Genomic DNA, 20,987 nt, shown 5'->3' with positions numbered 1-20,987 from the left:
ATGTCCATCTGTGATGCCACTTTCAGGGAGCTATGTACTTGTACTCCAGGACCTTTCTGCACTATGACACCACCTTTATGACTTTTACTTGTGCTGCTATTACTGGATCTCCTAACCATTCTCGTTGCAAGGCCAACCTGAGCCCCCCATACAACCATCTTCCCTAAGACCATGGTGGTAAATCTGCCCAAAATGTGGTGCCTAGAAATGGGCATTTAAATATGCAGTCTATGCGCACACACACACATCAAGGAAACATGTTTGATTTACAAAAAACAGTTAGCTGTACAAAACTAGATTCTGTATTTTCATGTACAAACAGTGAGTCGTCACGATACAATGGATATTGTTGAAGACATTTTTGCAAATCATTTTAATTTATGCTAGTGCAGTCCTGGGGATCACCATGCCAATTTTAAACCTGGAGCCAGGAATAGAAGGGGTGAGGGGCAGGAGGGCAAACTGTACAACAAATGCACTGACATTGCCTACACTCCCATCATGCATGGGCAATGCAGTGGGTGGTGAGTGACTGTGTGGGGAAGCTGGTCCTTCTCCACGCCAGGGTCTGACACAAGCTACAGGCATAACCTTGTCTGGATCGGGATGATCGGGATCGCCATGGCAGGAAAGACATCAACTGAACCGTAAACAGCTCCCTTCCCGCAGACGCTGCTTGCACTGTTGCATGCTTCCAGCATTCTCCTTTTCAGTTGCACATGTCCAGCATCTGCGTTTCTTTGCTTTTACGCTCTTACTCCAGCTGCTGCTGGTTGCACCTAGGTGCTGGATCCACGGGTCAGGGTCTGTGTCTCGGTCCGCCAGCTGGGGTCTGGGTCCGGGGTCTGTGTCTGGGTCCAAGAGCCGTCAGTCAGGTATATTGTCCAAGACTAATGCGGGGAATCGCTCCCCTCCCTCACACAGCAGGGAATACACCGCTCGGTAAAGGTGGAGCAGGGACTGGTCTGAAGACTGGGGGGTGAGCAGCAGGGGAAGCAGTTCCTCGGCCATAGCCTGTGATGGAAGAGAAAGCAGAGTCAGGGAGATTCAGGCCTGCACACACACTGTAGGATTTGCAGTGATAGTCTGTGACTGACATGTGTACTGAGAATAATCTCTTGAGAAGCATGAAATCCGCCCGATTCCGACAGAATTCTTGCTCAAGAGCCCTCTGTTTCCTATATCTTACTTGTGCTTCCTTTTCGTTTTTGACTGTTACAAAATCTCCTGAGAGTGGGAATAGTTGGTGGTGCACACGGAGCCAGAATAGACAGCAAGGCTAATGTAGAATGATGCTGTGATACCAGCCCTGACTAATCACCCCATGCAGCTGCAGATAGTTTTTTATTGTTTAAAAGATATAGGACACTTCGGCCCACCAAGCCCATCTATCGATCACACATTCATATTAGTTCTATGTTATCCCATTGTCTCATCCACTCCCCACACACTAGGGGCAAACCTGCATTTCTTTGGAACATGGGATAACTTGGAGCACCTGGAGAAAAGCCCCATGGTCACAGGGAGAACGTACAAATTCCACACAGACAGCACCTGAGGTCAGGATCGAACCAAGGTCTCTGTCGCTGTGAGGCAGAAGCTCTACCAGTTGTACCACTGTGCCACCCCACATTTTTACTGACATATCCCAGCAGGTACTGAAATAGGATTTCATTTTCCAACGATGTTCATCTGTTTAAGTTTCACCTAAACTGTGAAAATAAATGGAGAAAAAAAGCCCAATGACTAGTTCCAGGACCCGACAGTGATCAGTAGCACCAACACTGCAGGGCAGCAAGGCCACCCAGAGATGGAGCATGGCTCGGCTGGTCACCATCAATCTCAAAAAGAACACTCTGAATTCACACTGCTGGCAGAGGCACCAGCCCTCAGGCACAGAACTCGGGTAAAGCTTTCCCTACGTTAAGGTAGACATGGGAGAGCTTAGGTCATTAATTTAAGTTAGGGTATTAAGAGCAGAAACATATTAACTGATCGTGTCCTTGTTACTTGTGGAACCTTGCTGTCAACTCCATTTCAAACGTCGTTTTTATATCAGAAGTATATTTTTGAGGTGTTTATTTGTAAGATCGATCAAAGTCTGTCCCCTTTCAACACCTGCCCAATGATCCAAAGATTTCACTACTGTGAGTGCGTGTCCTCAAAGTGGTACGTGGGCACAGCCATAGGTGGAAACAAGACTACCGCCCCCAGCCCCCTTGCTTCCCCCCTCTGTTCCCTGTGCTCCCCTGGAATTGCACACACTTCTTGAAACAAGTTACTACTGCTTGGCTGCTAATGACGGACATGGGACTGGGCCTCACCCTTTGGATGTGGATCTGCTGCTGGAGAGTCTGTACTTGAAACCGAAGGGTCTCCATCTGCTTCAGCTCCTGCAGGTTGGAATAGAGTAGGAGGGGTGCACTCTCACTCCCAACACATCTGCACGTGGTTAGGGCCGGTCTCCAACCGCCGCCAAGGTTCCTCCAACGTGTAGCAGCTGTGTGCCAGGAAAAAACAAGATGGCAGTGTCCCAGACAACAACAAACACAATGTGGGAAATCATCACTCAAATCACCAGGTTTCATACAGAATTAAAAGCAGAACAGACCTCAGCGGGTCAGGCAGCCGGGGCGGAAAGAGAAAGAGTCCCAGCTTCAGATCCAAGACCCTTTGTTGGAACTGTCAGCAAAATTAGGCAATTCAGTTTTCAGTAGAGAAATGGTGGGGAAGGGATGGCAGAGTGAGAAGGGGATGTCTAGATAGGTTAATGTCTAGATAGGTTAATGGGGACAGGCACAAGCATATTACACCCCTTTGACAGTAGGATGTATTGTAAATAGCAAAGGTGTGGGACAAGAACAGAAAATGTCAACAGGCCGGTTCTGATACAGAGAGGTATTGAGGAAGATTGCCACATGCCTCGACAGAAGATGAGGTGCTGCTCCGAGTTTGCACTTGGCTCACTGTCCATGTGTGGGCAGCTCGTTCCATCCTTGAGTAGTGTTCAGGTAGTGCGTCACCTCACATTTTATATTTACTTAGGAGGATGCTCTTCAGCTCATTGAGTCAATGCTTGCTCTCACAGCAATCCCTTCAGTCACTTACATCGCTGCAATCTCTCACTCACATACTGATACTCCCGCTATCTACCTGCAGGAGGAACAATTTGGTGCAGCTAATTAACCCACCTACATATCTTTGGGATGTGGAAGGAAACCGGAGCAAACTCGGGAAACCAAAGATCCACCAGGGGCGCCGGCCGATGGCTGCTCCGCCGGTTCATTTTTTCATTCTTTTTGTTATTTTTAGTGTTGTTAAAAGTTTGTTTTAATGTTCTTCGGTTTGTTTTATGTGGGGGAGGGGATCGGGGGAAACTTTCTTTCAAGTTCTTACCTTGCCGGAGATGTGATTAATTTTCAGATCACATTCTCTGGCGTGCTCTGCGGATTTCCATCGATGGAGCTGGAAGCCTCCTCGGACTGACTTTGAGCTGATTGCCTCGATGCGGAGGGCCCGAATGCCGCCGGCTACGGGAGTCAAGATCGTCCCGTGAACGAGGGCTCGAGGCCCACAACCGAGGAAGAACTAAGGGAAGGGACTTGAACTTTATTTCGCCTTCCATCACAGTGAGGAATGTGTAGGGGTCACTGTGGTGGATGTTCATGCTAAATGTGTTTTTGAGTGATCTGTTGCTTTTAATTGTATGACTGACCTGGCAAATTAAATTCCTCGTATGTTGCAAAACATATTTGCCAAATAAAGTGCAATTCTGATTCTGATCATAGGGAGAAAGTACAAACTCCCCCAAACAGCCCTTGAGCTCAGGATCAAAGCTGGCTCTGGAGATACGAGACAACTGCACTCACCTCAGGGCCACTGTACCCCAATATCAGCAGCTCCCCCGGGAAATAAACTTGTGTTTACTGTTTCTGATCAAACTTGTAACAAATGAAAGATGAACAGAGTTCATGGACGTGACTGAATTCCCACCGGGCAAAAGATGCCTGCAGCCCGCAGCAGCTGGAATCCCGAACGCTCACTGTATGTACAGTCTGGGGATGTCCATTATGTACATGAGCTGCAGCAAGGTTGTGCTCATTCCCAATGCCATCACTGGCTCGTGCTGAGGTGGTGAAATTTCACTTGACGGATATACTGAATGTTTCTATACTTCTCTTTTGGAGAGAATTTGTGCAGGCAATGTGCAGGCGTGATTCAGCTTGCTAATTTAACCAGATCATCCATGAACCGTCAGCGCCCTGGCAGACGTGCAGTAGACATCACTGGTGCACTCACCATCCTTCAGCTGCAGAAGTTGGTGGTGGAGAATGGGCAAAGCTTCCTGGCATCTCTCCACAGTCTGCACTCTCTCACACTCCTGCTTCCAACCGACAGCATCTGCAAAACATACAAACCAATTCATATTTTCTTCGCACACTGTGACTGGAGGCAGCAGCCATGGTTTATACGGTGGTTTTAGAACACAGTCCTCTGTGTAGCCCTCTGCAGTTCCAATGGGAATGATCTTTTGATGAAGTTGCAGAGACCAGGATTCATGCTCTGTTTCCCCAGTTAAAGAGGCAGCAGCAGATGAAAAGGATTGATTTATTTCCCCAAGCTGGAGCATGATGAACAATAAACATACAATACCTGTAGCAGTGGACTAGTGAGAAAGAATTAGTTAAGCCGCTTTTCGCAGTTCAGACATTTGTCCACGGGTGACACGTGCCTTCCATCAGCTGCCCTGCAGTTCGAAGCTTAGACTAGCTGACAATTTCCCATCATCTCCAACCAAACCAGAGAAACCAAAGAAATCCATCAAAGGCTTTGAGTAACCATTATACTTGCTCTTTCAAAGACAATTGGAATAAAATAGTGTATAAATCAAATTAATAAGCTTCTAAATGCTACACTTACTTTACATGATAATAAATGCAAATGCTACGTATCTCATATCAAGTGACCAAAAATAAACCAATTCATAATTCTTCTAATACATCAGTCTTTCCTCCGGACCTCTAACTACTTTTGACACACTTTCTCTGTGCTTTGCTGAAGTCCTGCCCTCTAGAATTCAACAGGCCTTTGTCCAGATGACATCCCAAGCCGTGGGCAACATTATACAGACAATCAAAATAAAAAGATTGCAACTGTTGGAAATCTGAAATATAGTAGCAAACACAGCAGGATATGTGGTCTGAGGAACAGTTAACGTTTCAGGTCCGCAACCTTTTCTGAAAGAGAGGTCAGCTAGTTTTAAGGTGACTTGGATAGGTTGGGTGAGTGGGCAAATGCATGGCAGATGCAGTATAATGTGGATAAATGTGAGGTTATCCACTTTGGTGGCAAAAACAGGAAAGTAGACTATTATCTGAATGGTAGCCGATTAGGAAAAGGGGAGATGCAACGAGACCTGGGTGTCATGGTACACCAGTCATTGAAAGTAGGAATGCAGGTGCAGCAGGCAGTGAAGAAAGCAAATGGTATGTTAGCATTCATAGCAAAAGGATTTGAGTATAAGAGCAGGGAGGTTCTACTGCAGTTGTACAGGGTCTTGGTGAGACCACACCTGGAGTATTGCGTACAGTTTTGGTCTCCCAATCTGAGGAAAGATATTCTTGCCATAGAGGGAGTACAGAGAAGGTTCATCAGTCTGATTCCTGGGATGGCAGGACTTTCATATGAAGGAAGACTGGATAGACTCGGCTTGTACACGCTAAAATTCAGAAGATTGAGGGGGGATCTTATAGAAACTTACAAAATTCTTAAGGGGTTGGGCAGGCTAGATGCAGGAAGATTATTCCCGATGTTGGGGAAGTCCAGAACTAGGGGTCACAGTTTAAGGATAAGAGGGAAGTCTTTTAGGACCGAGATGAGAAAATCATTTTTTACACAGAGAGTGGTGAATCTGTGGAATTCTCTGCCACAGAAGGGAGTTGAGGCCAGTTCATTGGCTATATTTAAGAGTTAGATGTGGCCCTTGTGGCTAAAGGGATCAGGGGGTATGGAGAGAAGGCAGGGATGGGATACTGAGCTGGATGATCAGCCATAATCATATCGAATGGCGGTGCAGGCTCGAAGGGCCGAATAGCCTACTCCTGCACCTACGTACGCAGTTACCCCGAGGCACCGATGCAAACCTGATGAACAACCCTCGTTATTCACTGGGGCACGATGCAGTTTCCCGGTCTCAATATTGAACTCCCACTTTGAGACCCCTCTGTCTTTCTGTAGGAGTAGCTGTTTCTGCCATTTTCGTGTTCAATTAGTTTAGTCAAGCCTGCTGGTCATATTGGATAGTCTTACTAATAGTGATACCTCACACAGGCAAACCAACATAACGTGTCCCTAGCCATTACTCTAATTCCACATTAAGGCACTTTGTCTCACCCTAGAGATATTCCCTTTGCTCAACAGCATCTTTTACGCAACTTCTCAGTTTTTCCTATTTTTATGTGATACAGAATGGAAACAGGCCCTTTGGCCACGCCGACCATCGATCACCCGTTTACACTACTTCGATATTATCTCACTTTCACTCCCTACACACTAGGACCAATTTACAGAAGCCCATTAACCTATAAATTTGCATGTCTTGAGATGCGAGGAAAAACCGGAGCACCGGAGCAAACCCACTTAGTCACAGGGAGAACGGGCAAACTCCACAGACAGCACCCAGGGTCAGGATGGAACACAGGTCTCTGGCGCTGTGAGGCAGCGGCTCTACATGCTGCACCACCGTGCTGCCCACTCTAATTGCCATGTTCAGGACCCATATCGCCCAACTAGGCAAAGCAGGATCACCACGGGAGCGTGTGCAGCTGGAAAGCAGCGCACCGCAGAAGCTCAGAGGAAATGCGGCGCGTGCGGGGCTGGGGTCACTTCAACTTCTACCGAGGCGCCCACCCAGCACCAGTCATCACCGGACCCACAAACAAAAACACTGAAGTCATTATCTTCTTCGACTGCAAAGGACAAAAACAACAATTACCACGTTAAAGCATTTGGCCTCATCCTATCAGAGATATTCTCTATGTCCAACTCATCCCTTCCCCATCTCTATTTTTCGCTCTTTCCCAGTTCCAATTAAGGATCTTGAACCTAAAAGATTAATCCCGTTTCTCCTTTCTCTGCTGCCTAAATTGCTGAACGTTTCCAGTATTTTGTTTCTATTAAAACAAAGATAATTTGTAAAAGACGTACCTGGGGAATATAGCAGAGGGTCTGTGTCCAGGCACTGCTTGATACTCTTGTAGAGATCATAGATGTTGTCCAATTGTTGTTCAATCTCTGCATTGCTCACAGTTGGAAGCTGTGAATGAAACTGCACTGTAAACTTAGGAAAAATAGCTGGAAGTGTTTAAACCTTTTCCCTCCTTCACCCTGGCAGAATACCAATTTAAACAATGTTAGGTTCCTAGTACTACCGCATGGATACAGGCCCTTGGGCTTAACTTATCCATGCTAAGTCAGCTATCTATTCAAAGCAGGCATCTCTTTCAGCCAGCTCACTGCTTCAACTTTCTATTTTAAACACAAAGCAGTATCAGAAACAACAATCAACAGGTGCAACTACAGTGAGGAATGAGTGGAGTCAGTGCTCCAGGTGAAAGGATACTGCGGACTCAACCCTCTCCATGAAGCGAGCCCTTTCCTGAACGTCAGCGGCTTTGCTCTTTGAAACTTTTTCCCATAAGCTGGTGAACAAAGGAAATAGCTTAATCATACTCCACTGCAAAGTCATTGCCATAAAGTCAGGTTTCTCTCTGATTCAAGGCTAAGCAAAAAAGAACATCATGGAGAATGGCAGCAGTGCCACAATGTGGATCTGGAAGTGAGGTGCAGTAGGCAGACAGTGCTCCTCTGCCCTCCTTATACTCGTCCATTCACTCCCTCGCTCACTCATACGGGAAATAATGGGTGCAAAGTGAAACCCAGCTCTCGCTACGAGAGGTAACATTGTCAGAGACTCAGAAAGGAGGAAATATTTGAGAATAACACAAACAAGAACTACTGAAGAGTCTCAGGGGTCGAGGCAGGAGGGTCGCATGTGCCGGGCTCCCTGCTGGTGAATCCTATCGCTGAGGCCGTGCTCACCATGAGTTTCTGCTGCGCTGCTTTCTCCATGCCAGTGGAAGCTGCAGTGATGACCTGTGAAAGTTCAAGCATGAGTTACTCTTCGGATTGTTGGCATCATTGTACCAAATATGTTGGTTTCTCAAACTAGAAATAACTCGAACTCAGCTTCCCATTTCCGATTGGCACAATATTCCTGGCACCTGACACCTTTCCCTCAGTTAGCCCCAAAATGGGTCCATACCTCCAGTTTAGAAAAATGACGGTTGATCTCAGTGAAATGTACCAACATGGGTTAAATACCTCCAGCAACCATTTTCCGATCAGGCTCAGAGTCACTCAGCCTGGTTGCCTCAGCCTGAATCAATACACCTTCCCATTCTCATCCTTTGCTCAGGCACCCCCTAGTGCAACCCGAGGGACTCCCGTTACACAAATGGCTCATTCTGAAACTCCATGGAAATTGCTCAAACTCTGGAAAGATGTACAATGCAGGAAAAAAAATCAAATACTCCTGCTCCATGCTTGCCATCAAATAACGCAGGAGGTCAGAGATCGAGTTGGCAACAAGAGTGGGCCACTGGGCCCCATTTTGCCTGCTCTATCATTCTTGCACTTTTTCTAATTACCCCGTATGTTTCTGGACTAATTCTTGTTTGTTCTTTTTAGAAATTTAAAGTACAATTTATTTTTTGTTTTGACTATTATCCTGTGATAAATTAATTTCTTCTCATCTCTATCCTGTGAATGTGGCTCCTGGCAATCAACTCCACAGCCAGTGAAAACATCACCTCCATCAAGCCCCATGATAATTTTGTCTGTTTCACTTGCATTTCTTAAGTGAAGATGAATTTAAAACCTCTTACCCGCTGGCCTGAAGCATGAATGGTTTGGGCGGCCCCACATGAGAGGAGTTACTCTGCGGCACGTTTCCTTCCCAAGTGCCTGCCTGCACTAACTCTTTGATACTTTCCACAAACCGCCGGCTAACAGGAGTGAACGGTGGAGTGAGATCTGTGTTGGGATCTGCAGCGGTTGGTGCTTTGTGCCCGCTGAACGCCCTATGGGTGGATGTTAAAGTGTGGAGTCTGCCACATTGCGTTCTGCTTACTGCCCCTCTGACAGAGTCAGTGTGATCAGGAAGGCGTGCGATCGCACTTCCACCTGCTCTTGACCTCCTGTGGATCACTCCTCGAGACAGACGGCCTTTGGTTGGTGACGGTAATCTCTTCCTCCCCACCAGCTCGGTTTTGTAGGGAGCTTTTAAGTCAGCAGCCAGTGGCCTCCGGGAGGAGACGGGACGTGTGGCGGTCCTCTTCCTTCTAAGCTCATCTGATGAACGGTTCCTTAATGTCACCTCCTGAGCACCGAAGCCTTCACTGGCCAACTTGTCTGCGCATTTCTCATCGCTCCCGGCTGCTGCCGATTGTATGACAGAGCCACGGCTGCTCTCAGGCACAGTGCTGCTGCCCTCAGTGGTGCCAGGTTGGACCAGCTCTGCCTCCAGCACATTACAATGTGTTTGCCGGATTTGCAGGGCTTTGGCCAGGGCTCTGTTTAACACCTCCAGCTCCTCGCCGACACAACCCTGTTCTGCAACAGAAGGAGAAACGAGACTGAGTCGAGTGCTGTGCCCAGACTCTTGCTTTGTTTACTTTCCAGCTGTCCTGGTGATCCACGCAATATTCAACGGGACCATGGGCTTTTGTGCTGTGGAGTATTCCTCCTATGCCCTTGGTCTGGAATGAAAAGCTAGCCAATGCCGGGAGGGGACGTGCACGGTAAGAAGAATTTGTGCAGGGTCAGACACAACAACTGAAGAACCTCCCCTTATTCCAACATACCCATATTCAGCACGGTTATGGCGTAATTGAGACTGTAAGGAGAGCATGGATTGTTTTTTTCTGGAGCTTTGTAGGCGGAAGAGAGACTTGATAGAAATATATAACATTATGAGAGGTATAGATAAAGTAGGCACACAAAATCTTATTTCCAGTCTGGAAATGTCAAAGACCAAAGGCCTCAGCTTTAAGATGAGAGGGGTAAAGTTTAAAAGAGATGTGCAGGGCAAGTTTATTTTGACAGAGTGGTGGAATGAGCTGCCATGGGTGGCTTGTAGGTAGAAATTATAGTGGCGTTTAAGAGGCTTTCGGATAAGCACAAGGATATGCAGGGAATGGGGGGGGGGGGGATATGGATCATGTGCAGGCAGAGATTAGTTTAACGGCATTATGTTCAGCACGGACATTATAACAACATTATGTTCAGCACTGACATTCTCTTGAATCTTATAGGCAAAGGGCCTGTTCCAGTGTTGTGCTGTTCGATGTTCAGACTTGAAGGGGAAGCGAAGGCGACGATATGCAGATGCCAATGAGCAAAGGTTAATTCACTATGAGCATTGTGTTCATGCTTCAATTTACTAAAAGAGTGAGAGGATATTAGGAGGGGCAATGATGGAGTAGCTCATTATTTGGATCTTGAGTTCTAGAAAGCTAAGGAACAGGATAAGCTGTGAATAACAACTACCGTAGACATATAAGAAAGGCAGGGTGGTGGTGAAGGTTGCAATCAGAATGCCTTATGCCAGAGTTTTTAACCTTGCTGAAATATACTGCTTCCCTACCAGAGATGTGAGATGAATCTTCAGTCGTGCTGGCAGTGACTCCATTCTTTCCCAAAGTCTCTGCAGCATGTGCCCTCCTGAGAACAAACATCAATAATCCCTTAGTGACAAGATGCCAGTCTAACAAACAATCAGTTCCTTTAAAGTTGTGGAATTAAATATTATATCCATCACGTTTGAGGGGTGTGCATTGTAGCATTTCATCAGGGTGACTACCCAAATGGAAGGAATGTAACAGAACATAGATAGGGGATAATGTAATAAAAAACTGCAGATGCTAGTTAATACCAAAGATAGACACAAAATGCTGGCGTAACTCAGCGGGTCAGCAGTCTGAAGAAAATGGATAGATGACGTTTTGTGTCGGGTCCCTTTGTCAGACTCTATCTATCTATAGATACGGTATAGGTTGGCATAGATAGGGTAGAAAGTCAGAACCTTTTTCCACAGGGTGGAAATGTCCAACTATAACTGTAAGGTGAGGAATGGAAAGTTTAATAGAGATGTGCTATGTAAGTTTTTTTTACACAGTCATGTGTGCCTGGAATGCATTGTCAGGGGTGGTGGTGGATGCAAATATGACAACGGTGTTTCAGAGACTTTAAGAAGGAAGTGCAAGGAACAGATTTAATCTGTAACTTCATTGGCATCATGTTTGGCACAAACATTGTGGGCTGAAGAACCTATATAGTACTATTCCACATTCTATGTCAAAGGAAAGCAGGACAAGAATTGGCCATCAGCCACAGGTAGGGAGGGTAGGAGGCAGGTGAAGGGAAGAGGAGAGCAGGCAAGACTGAGTTGGCTGGAGGAAGGATGAGTCTGTGTGGCTCTGCTTTTGCTTGTGATGTAGGCTGAGGGGGAAGGAAGGTTCCTACAAGCTAAAGGCGGACGTACCAGGGTTTGAGCAGCCTGCGGTGAAGCTTCAACTCCTCGTCCAACTGCCGCTCCTCCTCGCCAAACCGCTCAGCAACCTCATCCAGGACCCAGCGCAGCCTGTGGATCAAACAACGTTAGGAGGGGAGGAGGGAGCGTCGGGGGAGAATAAGGAAGCGTCGGGGAAGGATAAGGAAGCGTCGGGGGAGAAAGCGCAACGGCAGGGTTAAGGATCGCCACTGGTGTGAGGAAGCGCGGCCACCTCATTACCAAAGATCCTATAGCAAGGGTCTTTGCTCATTACCTCCGAGCCCGGGCGGCGGGCATCATGGCGGCAGTCTATCTCCCGCCGTGCACGGCGGCGGTTGCTAAGCGACGGTCCCACGGTGGGGCGGCGCGGCGTCCAGGGGCTGGGACTGGCTGTGGGGGCGGGGTCTTGCTCTGGGGGCGGAACATACACGGAGGGGGGCGGGGCACACACTGGGGAGTGAGTCTGGCTATGGGGGCGGGACATACACGGGGGGGGGGGGCGGGGCATACACTGGGGGCGGGGTCTGGCTGGGGGCGGGGTCTGACACCGAGGCGATACACTGGGGACTGGGATTGGCTCTGAGGGCGGGTCGACGCGGCGGCGGTCGAGGCCGGTATCTGATGGGCGGGGCCATGGACCGGGCGCGCCACCGTGCGGGCAGTTCCAGGGTAGAAGTGCTTGAACCTGACCCAAAGGCCATCCAGGGTTTCCCCGGCAACCGCAGGCAGCCAATAGACAATAGGTGTAGGAGCAGGCGATTCGGCCGTTCGAGCCAGCACCGCCATTCACTGTGATCATCCAAATTCGGTACCCTGTTCCTGCCTTCTCACCATATCCCCTGACTCCGCTATCATTAAGAGAGCTCTATCTAACTCTCTTGAAAGCATCCAGTGAAATGGCCTCCACTGCCTTCTGAGGCAGAGAATTTCACAGATTCACAACTCTCTGGGTGAAAAAGTGTTTCCTCATCCCCTTCTAAATGGCCTACCCCTTATTAGAAACAGAAAATAGGTACAGAAGTAGGCCATTCGGTCCTTCGAGCCTGCACCGCCATTCAATATGACCATGGCTGATCATCCAACTCAGTATCCTGTATACCTACCTTCTCCCTTTAGCCACAAGGGCCACTTCTAACTCCCTCTTAAATATAGCCAATGAACTGGCCTCAACTACCTTATTTTTATTCTTATTCTTAAACTCTGGCCCCTGGTTCTGCTCCCCCAACATTGGGAACATGTTTCCTGCCTCTAGCTTGTCCAATCCCTTAATAATCTCATGTTTCAATAAGATCCCCTCTCATCCTACTAAATTCCAGAGTATACAAACCCAGCCGCTCCATTCTATCAACATATGACAGTCCCGCCATCCCGGGAATTAACCTTGTGAACCTACGCTGCGCTCCCTCAATACCAAGAATGCCCTTCTTCACATTTGGAGACCAAAACTGCGCACAATACTCCAGGTGTCCTCTCACTAAGGCCTATACAACTGCAGAAGGGCCTCTTTGTTCCTATACACAACTCCTCTTGTTAGGAAGGCCAACATGCCATGAGCTTTCTTCACTGCCTGCTGTACCTGCATGCTTACTTTCAGTGACTGATGAACAAGGACCCCCAGATCTCTTTGTACTTCCCCTTTTCCCAACTTGACACCATTCAGATAATAATCTGCTTTCCTGTTTTTGCCACCAAAGTGGATAACTCACATTTATCCACATTAAACTGCATCTGCGATGCATCTGCCCACTCACCCAACCTGTCCAAGTCACCCTGCATCCTCATAGCATCCTCATCACGGTTCACACTGCCACCCAGCTTTGTGTAATCTGCAAATTTGCTATTGTCACTTTGAATCCCTTCATCTAAATCATCGATGTATATTGTAAATAGCTGCGATCCCAGCAACGAGCCTTGCGATACCCCACTTGTCATTGCTTGCCATTCTGAAAGGGACCTGTTAATCTCTACTCTTTGTTTCCTGTCTGCCAACCAATTTTCTATCCATGTCAGTACCCTACCCCCAATACCATGTGCTCTAATTTTGTCCACTCATCTCCTATGTGGGACATTATCAAATGTTTTCTGAAAGTCCAGGTACACTACATCCACTGGCTCTCCCTTATCCATTTTCTTAGTTACATCCTCAAAAAACTCCAGAAGATTAGTCAAGCATGATTTCGTAAATTCATGCTGACTCAGACCGATCCTGTTATTGCTATCCAAATGAGCCGCTATTTCATCTTTTATAATTGACTCCAACATCTTCCCCATCACCAATGTCAGACTAACTGGTCTATCATTCCCTGTTTTCTCTCTCTCGCCTTTCTTAAAAAGTGGGATAACATTAGCTACCCTCCAATCCACAGGAACTGATCCTGAATCTATAGAACATTGGAAAATGATCACCAATGCATCCACGATTACTATAGCCACTTCCTTACGTACCCTGGGATGCAGACCATCAGGCCCTGGGGATTTATCAGCCTTCTGTCCCATCAGTCTACCCAACACCATTTCCTGCCATTCCTGTGGAGCCACGCTACCCAGCTTGGGCCTTCTTGGCATGACCTTCAAGACCTGGGCTGTGACGTGCAGGGTGGCAGAGGGGTGATGCGACCCCAAACCTGGGCGACCAAGACCAGGTCAGTTTCAGAGTTGGCAGCCAGGACTCAGGACTGAGAACTTACTTCAGCCAGAGAACGGAGAATCCTTGGGATTCCACATGGAAGTGGCACAGATGTAGAAGATCAGCCATGATCCTAGTGTTAGCGTGCACGTCAGTTCTTCTTGATTCTAAACTTGGTGTTCTCCTAAAAGGAACATGCTTGCCCTGTTTGAACCTATTCGCTCAGGACCTCAACAAAGGAAGATGTCAACATGGAGCTAAGGAGCTATTATGAAAAGGCTTTCTCAAGGAACTTGTTTTTTTGTCAGATAAATCAGAGCCAGAGAGGTTCAGGCTGGCAATGATGAATTGTTACATCCTTCCTGAAGTTCAAAAACTTGTCTATGCAGAATCCCAGTCATGAATCCACAATCTCGTTGCGCACATCTGGGAAGGAAGGATCTTCCATGGTTCTCTTGGAGATCCTGTAATTGAAGGAGAGAAACCCAACATTGCAAGCATTCCTACTGCCTGCCATGAGGAAGGTCAGTACCTGAGTCCCCGTCACCTGCTCCTCCTGGCAGCCAAAGAGCTTCTCATTGCGCCAACTCCAGGAGAAATACAGGGAGAAGCAACAATCACTACACATGGCCATTTCCCTTCTCACCATAGTCTTTTGAGTCCTCATTGAGGAACTGCGGAACCATCACCTCAGATACACCGGCCCATAGATACTCATCTCTATCTTATGTTGGCTCCATTAAGACAGGGAAGCCCAGATACTAACCAAGGCGTCTATAGAGACAATATGAGTGAAGATTGGTGTCTAACAATGCTGTGCCGTCAATCTTTGAAAAATGGTGTAGCTCATCTCCAAAACCCGTCCTCTGGTCTGAGAGCTAATCTACAAGAATAATGGGACAGTGTTCAGCCTCAGTATTATCCAAAGTCATTTTTGAACTGTCAGTTATCACTTGCTCATGCTCATTGGTTGAATTACAAACCCTCATTGACAGTTACTTAGAAGCATATGTGAGTATGGGGCTAACACTCAATGTCCAAGAGATAACGGTCCTCCACCCCCCTGCCCCGCGATGCGGTGAGGCCCTGGAAATCATGGCCAATTGTCATGTCTTAATGTCTGGGTGAAGGCCGACAGCATAGATGAAATTCACCACCACCCTCACACGCCTGCAGGCCTGGAAAGCTTACACCACCCAGAATCACAAACTATAGTGTTACTAGCAGGAAACGGTGGGACGAACGTCAATGTGACCACAGGGATTGAGATCTGGACCTGCTGATGCTGGAAATAATGAGGGTAAGTGTTTACGTTTGCAAATTCTCTGTGTGAAGAATGTTGCAGGTGGAACCTCGGGTTTCTGCCACAAAGAGAGGACGTCAAAGAGACTGGTGCTGGGGGCCAAACCTTAAATGATTTACAAGTGCAAGGTGTTGCCAGGGCATGGCTGACACTGTAAGACGATAGGGTCCTGGAGAGTTTTGTAGAACAGAGACCTAGGGGTGCACAATTTCCTAAATGTGCTGACATTTATTTTTCAACCGGATGTGTAGGAATGAGTGCATGGCTGTCGGTCTCATTGTGTCATGTATGTGCTGTCATAATGTTTAGGTTAATGTTTATTATTGCCATGTGTGCCGAAATACAGTGGAAAGCTTTGTTCTGCATACTATCCAAATAAATCATTTAATACTATACATAAATGCAATCATGTCAATCTGAAGTACAATAGGTAGAGCGAAGGGGAAGATATATAGTTAGTGCAGAATATAGTTCTCAGCATTGTAGAGCATAGTTCCATTGACAAAGTCCAATGTCCACAATGGGGTAGAGGTGAATTCGACAGTGCCCTAGCTTATGGAAGGGCCATTCAGAAGCCTGATTACAGAGGGGAATAAGCTGTCCCTGAGTCTGGTGGTGCGAAGTTTCAAGCTTCTGTACCTTCTACCAGACAGGAGCAGACGAAGAAGGAATGATTGGGGCGGACCATTTTCTTGATAGAATCATGGAGTCGTACAGCACTGAACCAGGCCCTCTGATCACAATACGTCCATGAACATCATGACAGCTATCTCTGCTCATCTCATTTGCTTACGTTAGGCCCATCTATCTACTCCTTTCCTATCCAAGCACTTGTCCACCTTTTAAACAATAGTAACTGCTTGCACAACCTGCTCTGGCAGCTTGTTCCAGATATTCTTCACCCCCTGTGTAAATACCTCCCCCTTAGATTCCTTTACATTTCCACACACACCTAAAATCAATGCTATTTATTTCTAGATTCTCCTTCCCTGGGAAATTGATTCTGGCTTTCCATCCTATATATATACCTCTCATAACTTTGTAAATCTCTACAAGCTCCCACTTTGGCCTCCCACGCTCCAGTGAGAATAAATCCAACCTATCAATTTTCTTGGAGGTTGTTAAGTGAATGGGGAAATGACATTCAGCCGTTAGCTCAAGGGCTGTGCAGACAGAGTACAGGTATCTTGTATACACCTGGTCTCGCCAATGTTGAGGAGGCCACATCAAGGGCACTGGATGCACTGGATGAGGTTGGAAGGTGCAGGTGAATGGACGTGGATGTTTCAGGTTGGGACCAGTCTGAAGAAGGCTCCCGACCCGAAACGTTGTCTGTCCATTCCCTCCATAAATGCTGCCTGACCCGTTGAGTTCCTCCAGCACTGTGTGTTTTGCTCACCATTCTGGAGCCACTGAAATGCCTGGCTGTGCCTCTGACTCTGGTCCCTTCTCACTACCATTCACTTACACTTTGACCAACCCTGTTGCATAACATCTCAAACTAATTGATTCCCATTGTCACACAAACCCCCCCTTTAGTGTCTGCTGGTTTGTGCTTGGTATCACCAGTGTAGAGCAGGCCACATCATGACCTCATCAATGGATGAGGTTGGAGGAGGTGCAGGTGAATGTGTTGGTACAGGTGGGTCTGGCTGGGTCAATGAGAGTAGGGATGAGCCCCCTGTAAAGCAGATTGTATCTCTACTGGTGAGATAAGCTCACTCATTGGAACTGGCAAAGCCTGCTGCTATGCATGTGAACCCACGGTTTCTGTGGATAAGGCTGCCAGACAGCAGCATTTATTACATAGCAGCTTTATACAGCTCAGTGGTAATCCATCTCTGAAATAATTGCCGCCTCTCACTGGCGTGTCGCTCATAATATAGCTGGACTTCTCCACCATGGCTCATTCCAGCAGTAAAGATCATAAGTGTTTCACATCTGGATCGATCCTGCAACTGGACTGACACCTCACCTCAACACCTCCGAGCTCCGATACACCAGTACAACCCTATTACTTTTATTTTGTTAGAGATCCCTGGAATGTTAATTTGACTTAATTTGCTATTCCAGTGTGTGATAAAACTGCAGAGAACAACACAAGCAAACCACATAACACACGGAGCAAAATATTCCCAGCAATGAGCGATTGAAGGCAAATAATGACCAGTGAGCAAGCCCCTTGTGTACACATCAGTAAGATAGATTCAAGATTCAAGATTCAATGCAATTGTCACGTACCAATTCAGGTACAGTGAAATTTGAGTTTCATATATATATGGAGACATAGGGGATTGCAGATGCTGTAATCTTGCATGGGCTTTTTCAACTATGAATGCTCCTGTCATCCAGTGCCCAGAATCCAAATTGCCGTTTCTCTCTCCTTACAAGTGCTCTTCCAGTTTATGATGCCCAGGCTACTAGATGGGTCCACAAGGTACTGCGTGTGCTGGAATCTTGAGCAAAACACAAAGTGCTGGAGGAACTCAGCGGCTCAGGAGCTTTTGTGGAGGAAAATGGACAGGGGAGAATCAGTCTAAAGAAGGGTCTTGACCTGAAATGTTACATGTCCATTCCTTCCCCAGCTGCTGCCGCCTGTCCTACTGAGTTCTGCCTGCACTTTTTGTTTGCTTAAAATTTAAGGAACAAATACCGAAACATCCGGAGGCTGATGAAATGCCTGAGGAGTTTGGCATTGAATGACTTCAAGAGAGCATCAAAAGAGTTTTATTGTCATGTGTCCCAGATAGGACAATGAAATTCTTGCTTGCTGCAGCACAACAGAATATGAAAACATAATACAGAACTGGAGAGAAAAGTTCAGTGCATCTATATACTAAAGACTATATATATATATACACACACACAATAAATAAACAGATAAAGTGCAATAGTAATAATAGACTGTTATTGTTCAGAGCTTATTTGATGTCATGTTTAATAGCCTGATGGCTGTGGGGAAGAAGCTGTTCCTGAACCTGGATGTTCCAGATTTCAAGCTCCTGTAGATTCTTCCCGATGGCAACGGAGAGATGAGTGTGTGGCCAGGATGGTGTGGGTCTTTGATGATGTTGGCAGCCTATTTGAGGCAGCGACTGCGATAGATCCCTTCGATGGTGGGGAGGTCAGAGCCGATGATGGACTGGGCAATGGTCACAACCTTCTGCATTTTCTTTTCGCTCCTGGACGTTCAAGTTGCCAAACCAAGCCTTGATGCAACCGGTCAGCATGCTCTCTACTGTGCACCTGTAGAAGTTCGAGAGAGTCCTCCTTTACATGCCGACTCTCCGTAATCTTCTCAGGAAGTAGAGGCGCTGATGTGCCTTCTTTATAATCGCATCAGTTAGCAATGTTACAAAATTTTGAGATTTAAAAAATCAAGTCTGCAATTTATCCCATCAGATAAAGCATAACAATAAGTTTAATTTGACACCAAATTCACTTTCATATCTCAAGTATTAAAAAAGTTATGACCATTTTCATACTCGGAAATTAGCATCTTGTTCCCTATTGATTTTCAATGGACATTACAAAAAAGCTGTGATCTTGGATAGTCAAACGCCCATTTCTTAAGGAAAGATTAACATTTTTAAATAGCCTAAGTGTCCAAAGATTATTCACAAATAATTCACAATATAACATGATTTTTATATCTAATTTACATTAATTTATAGGCCAAATGGAAGGAATTTAGTGTTCAATTGCTGTAAATAAATGCCCATTTAAATCGGCTTTCTAGTGGGTTCATGTGGAACGCGCCGGTTTAGAACGTTGACACAGCGCTGGATTAGTGCCCTCAAATGCCGAGAAAAATACTGCGGGATATAAAAAGCCCAAAATGAACTATTCGTTATAGATAACTTGATATTCAGGGTTATATATATGCCCCATTTAATGTAAAAATAAGGTACATACCTTTAATTGTTTGCTTTATAAAACCCTGGGGCTGCGAGAGGTTGCGAAATCAGAGAGTAATTTTAAAACTATTATAACTATATTATCGAGGCCTATAAAACTAATAATACCTTTTGCGACCGGGTCTTGCAGCGATTTTTCGTTAATGATTTACTAGGCTGAACATGTGCGATTAGTACAGCCTAGTAAAAATCGCGTTTTAAACCCGCCCCCTCCAAACAGCGCCAAAATCGCCGACATGGCTGAGGGCAGATTCCCAATGACGATTCAGGTAGGTTTTGTAACATACCTACATCAGTGTGCTGAGACTAGGAAAAATCTTTGGAAATATGAACGCCCAGGAATTTGAAGTTTTTGACCCTTTCCACCATATAAATTGATATAAATGGGATTTTGGGTCCCATTTCAAAGTCCACAATCAGTTCCTTGGTTTTGCTGGTGTTGAGTGCCAGGTTGTTGTGCTGGCACCATTTGCTCAATCGGTCGATCTCACTTCTATACTCTGACTCATCACCATTAGTGATTCGTCCCACAACAATGGTGTGGTCAGTGAGCTTGATGATGGAGTTCACTCTATATCCGGCTGCACAGTCATGAGTATAGAGTGAGTACAGCACTGGGTTGAGCACGCAGCCTTGAGGTGCTCCCATACTGATTGTTATCGAGGATGACATTTTTCCACCAACAAGGACAGACTGTGGTCTGTGGATGAGGAGGTCGAGGATCCAATTGCAGAGGGATGCGCAGAGACCCAGATCCATGAGCTTCTGATGATAATTCAGACAGATGTACAAAACAGCAGCAGCACTGTGGCTGGAGGGCACCTGATGCTGATTGGGATGCTGAGGACAAGCAATGACCACTCAAACTCTCTGGTCTGTTGGGCGGTTCAACAGTGGTCAACGGTCCATGTTCTGATTCCTCCGGTGGGGTGATCTTAGTTTAGATACACATGGAAACAGGCCCTTCAGTCCATGCCGAACATCGATCGTCCGCTCACACTCAGTTCTATCCTACGTACCAGGGACAATTTTACAGAAGCCAATTAACCTACAAACCCGCACGTGTTTGGGATGTGGGAAAAAACCAGAGCACCCGGATGAAACCTACAGGGTCACAGGTCAACCAACATGCAAACTCCACAGTGACAGCATCTGAGGTCAAGATTGAACTTTGGTCTCTGGTGCTTAAGACCGAGGCTCTAACAACTGTGCCACTATGCTACCGATATTATGGTCCTGCCTGATTGTAGTGCCTGCTCCAGCAGCCTCCATATTGAGGGTGCTGGAGTCCAACAATTTCTTGTTTGCGCCAGGCTGTGTAATGTCAGAGATGCTGGGAATATGGAACATAGAACATAGCACAGTACAAGACGAGGAGGGGGGGGGAGGGGGGGGGGGAAAAGACTAGTCTGAAGAAGGGTCCAGACCCAAAACATCACCTATTCATATTCCCCAGGGATGCTGCCTGACCCGCAGATTTACTCCAACACTTCATGTCCTTTTACAGCACAGTACAGCACAGGAACAGGC

At 46.5% G+C, this 20,987-nt stretch overlaps 1 protein-coding gene across 1 annotated transcript; it reads right to left on the bottom strand.

The window, feature by feature from the left end:
* Positions 1–283: 283 nt before the first annotated feature.
* On the bottom strand, positions 284–12,008 carry LOC129706868 (uncharacterized). Its single transcript, XM_055651456.1, has 10 exons — positions 11,886–12,008; positions 11,603–11,701; positions 10,706–10,782; positions 8,946–9,672; positions 8,101–8,154; positions 7,622–7,700; positions 7,207–7,327; positions 4,300–4,401; positions 2,325–2,500; positions 284–1,014 (listed from the first exon to the last, which is right to left on the bottom strand). The coding sequence occupies exons 1-10, from the start codon at positions 11,909–11,911 to the stop codon at positions 868–870; spliced, it is 1,608 nt and encodes a 535-aa protein (XP_055507431.1). The 5' UTR covers positions 11,912–12,008; the 3' UTR covers positions 284–867.
* Between the last annotated feature and the right edge of the window lie 8,979 nt (positions 12,009–20,987).

Source organism: Leucoraja erinacea, chromosome 20 (assembly GCF_028641065.1).
Source record: "Leucoraja erinacea ecotype New England chromosome 20, Leri_hhj_1, whole genome shotgun sequence".
In the NCBI taxonomy this organism is placed as follows: Eukaryota; Metazoa; Chordata; class Chondrichthyes; order Rajiformes; family Rajidae; genus Leucoraja; species Leucoraja erinaceus.
The sequence above is the reverse complement of the archived record's forward strand: the minus strand, read 5'-3'. Positions and strand labels throughout refer to the sequence as shown.

What these genes read in the sequence shown, in the direction of transcription:
- LOC129706868 (XM_055651456.1), bottom strand. Translation starts at nt 11,911, where the DNA reads ATGATGCCCGCCGCCCGGGCTCGGAG. An exon ending in TGGAGAGGGTTGAGTCCGCA is followed by an intron (nt 7,328 to 7,621) that starts GTATCCTTTCAC and finishes TTTACAGTGCAG; the next exon opens with TTTCATTCACAGCTTCCAAC. An exon ending in AGCAGATCCACATCCAAAGG is followed by an intron (nt 1,015 to 2,324) that starts GTGAGGCCCAGT and finishes CTTCCATCACAG; the next exon opens with GCTATGGCCGAGGAACTGCT.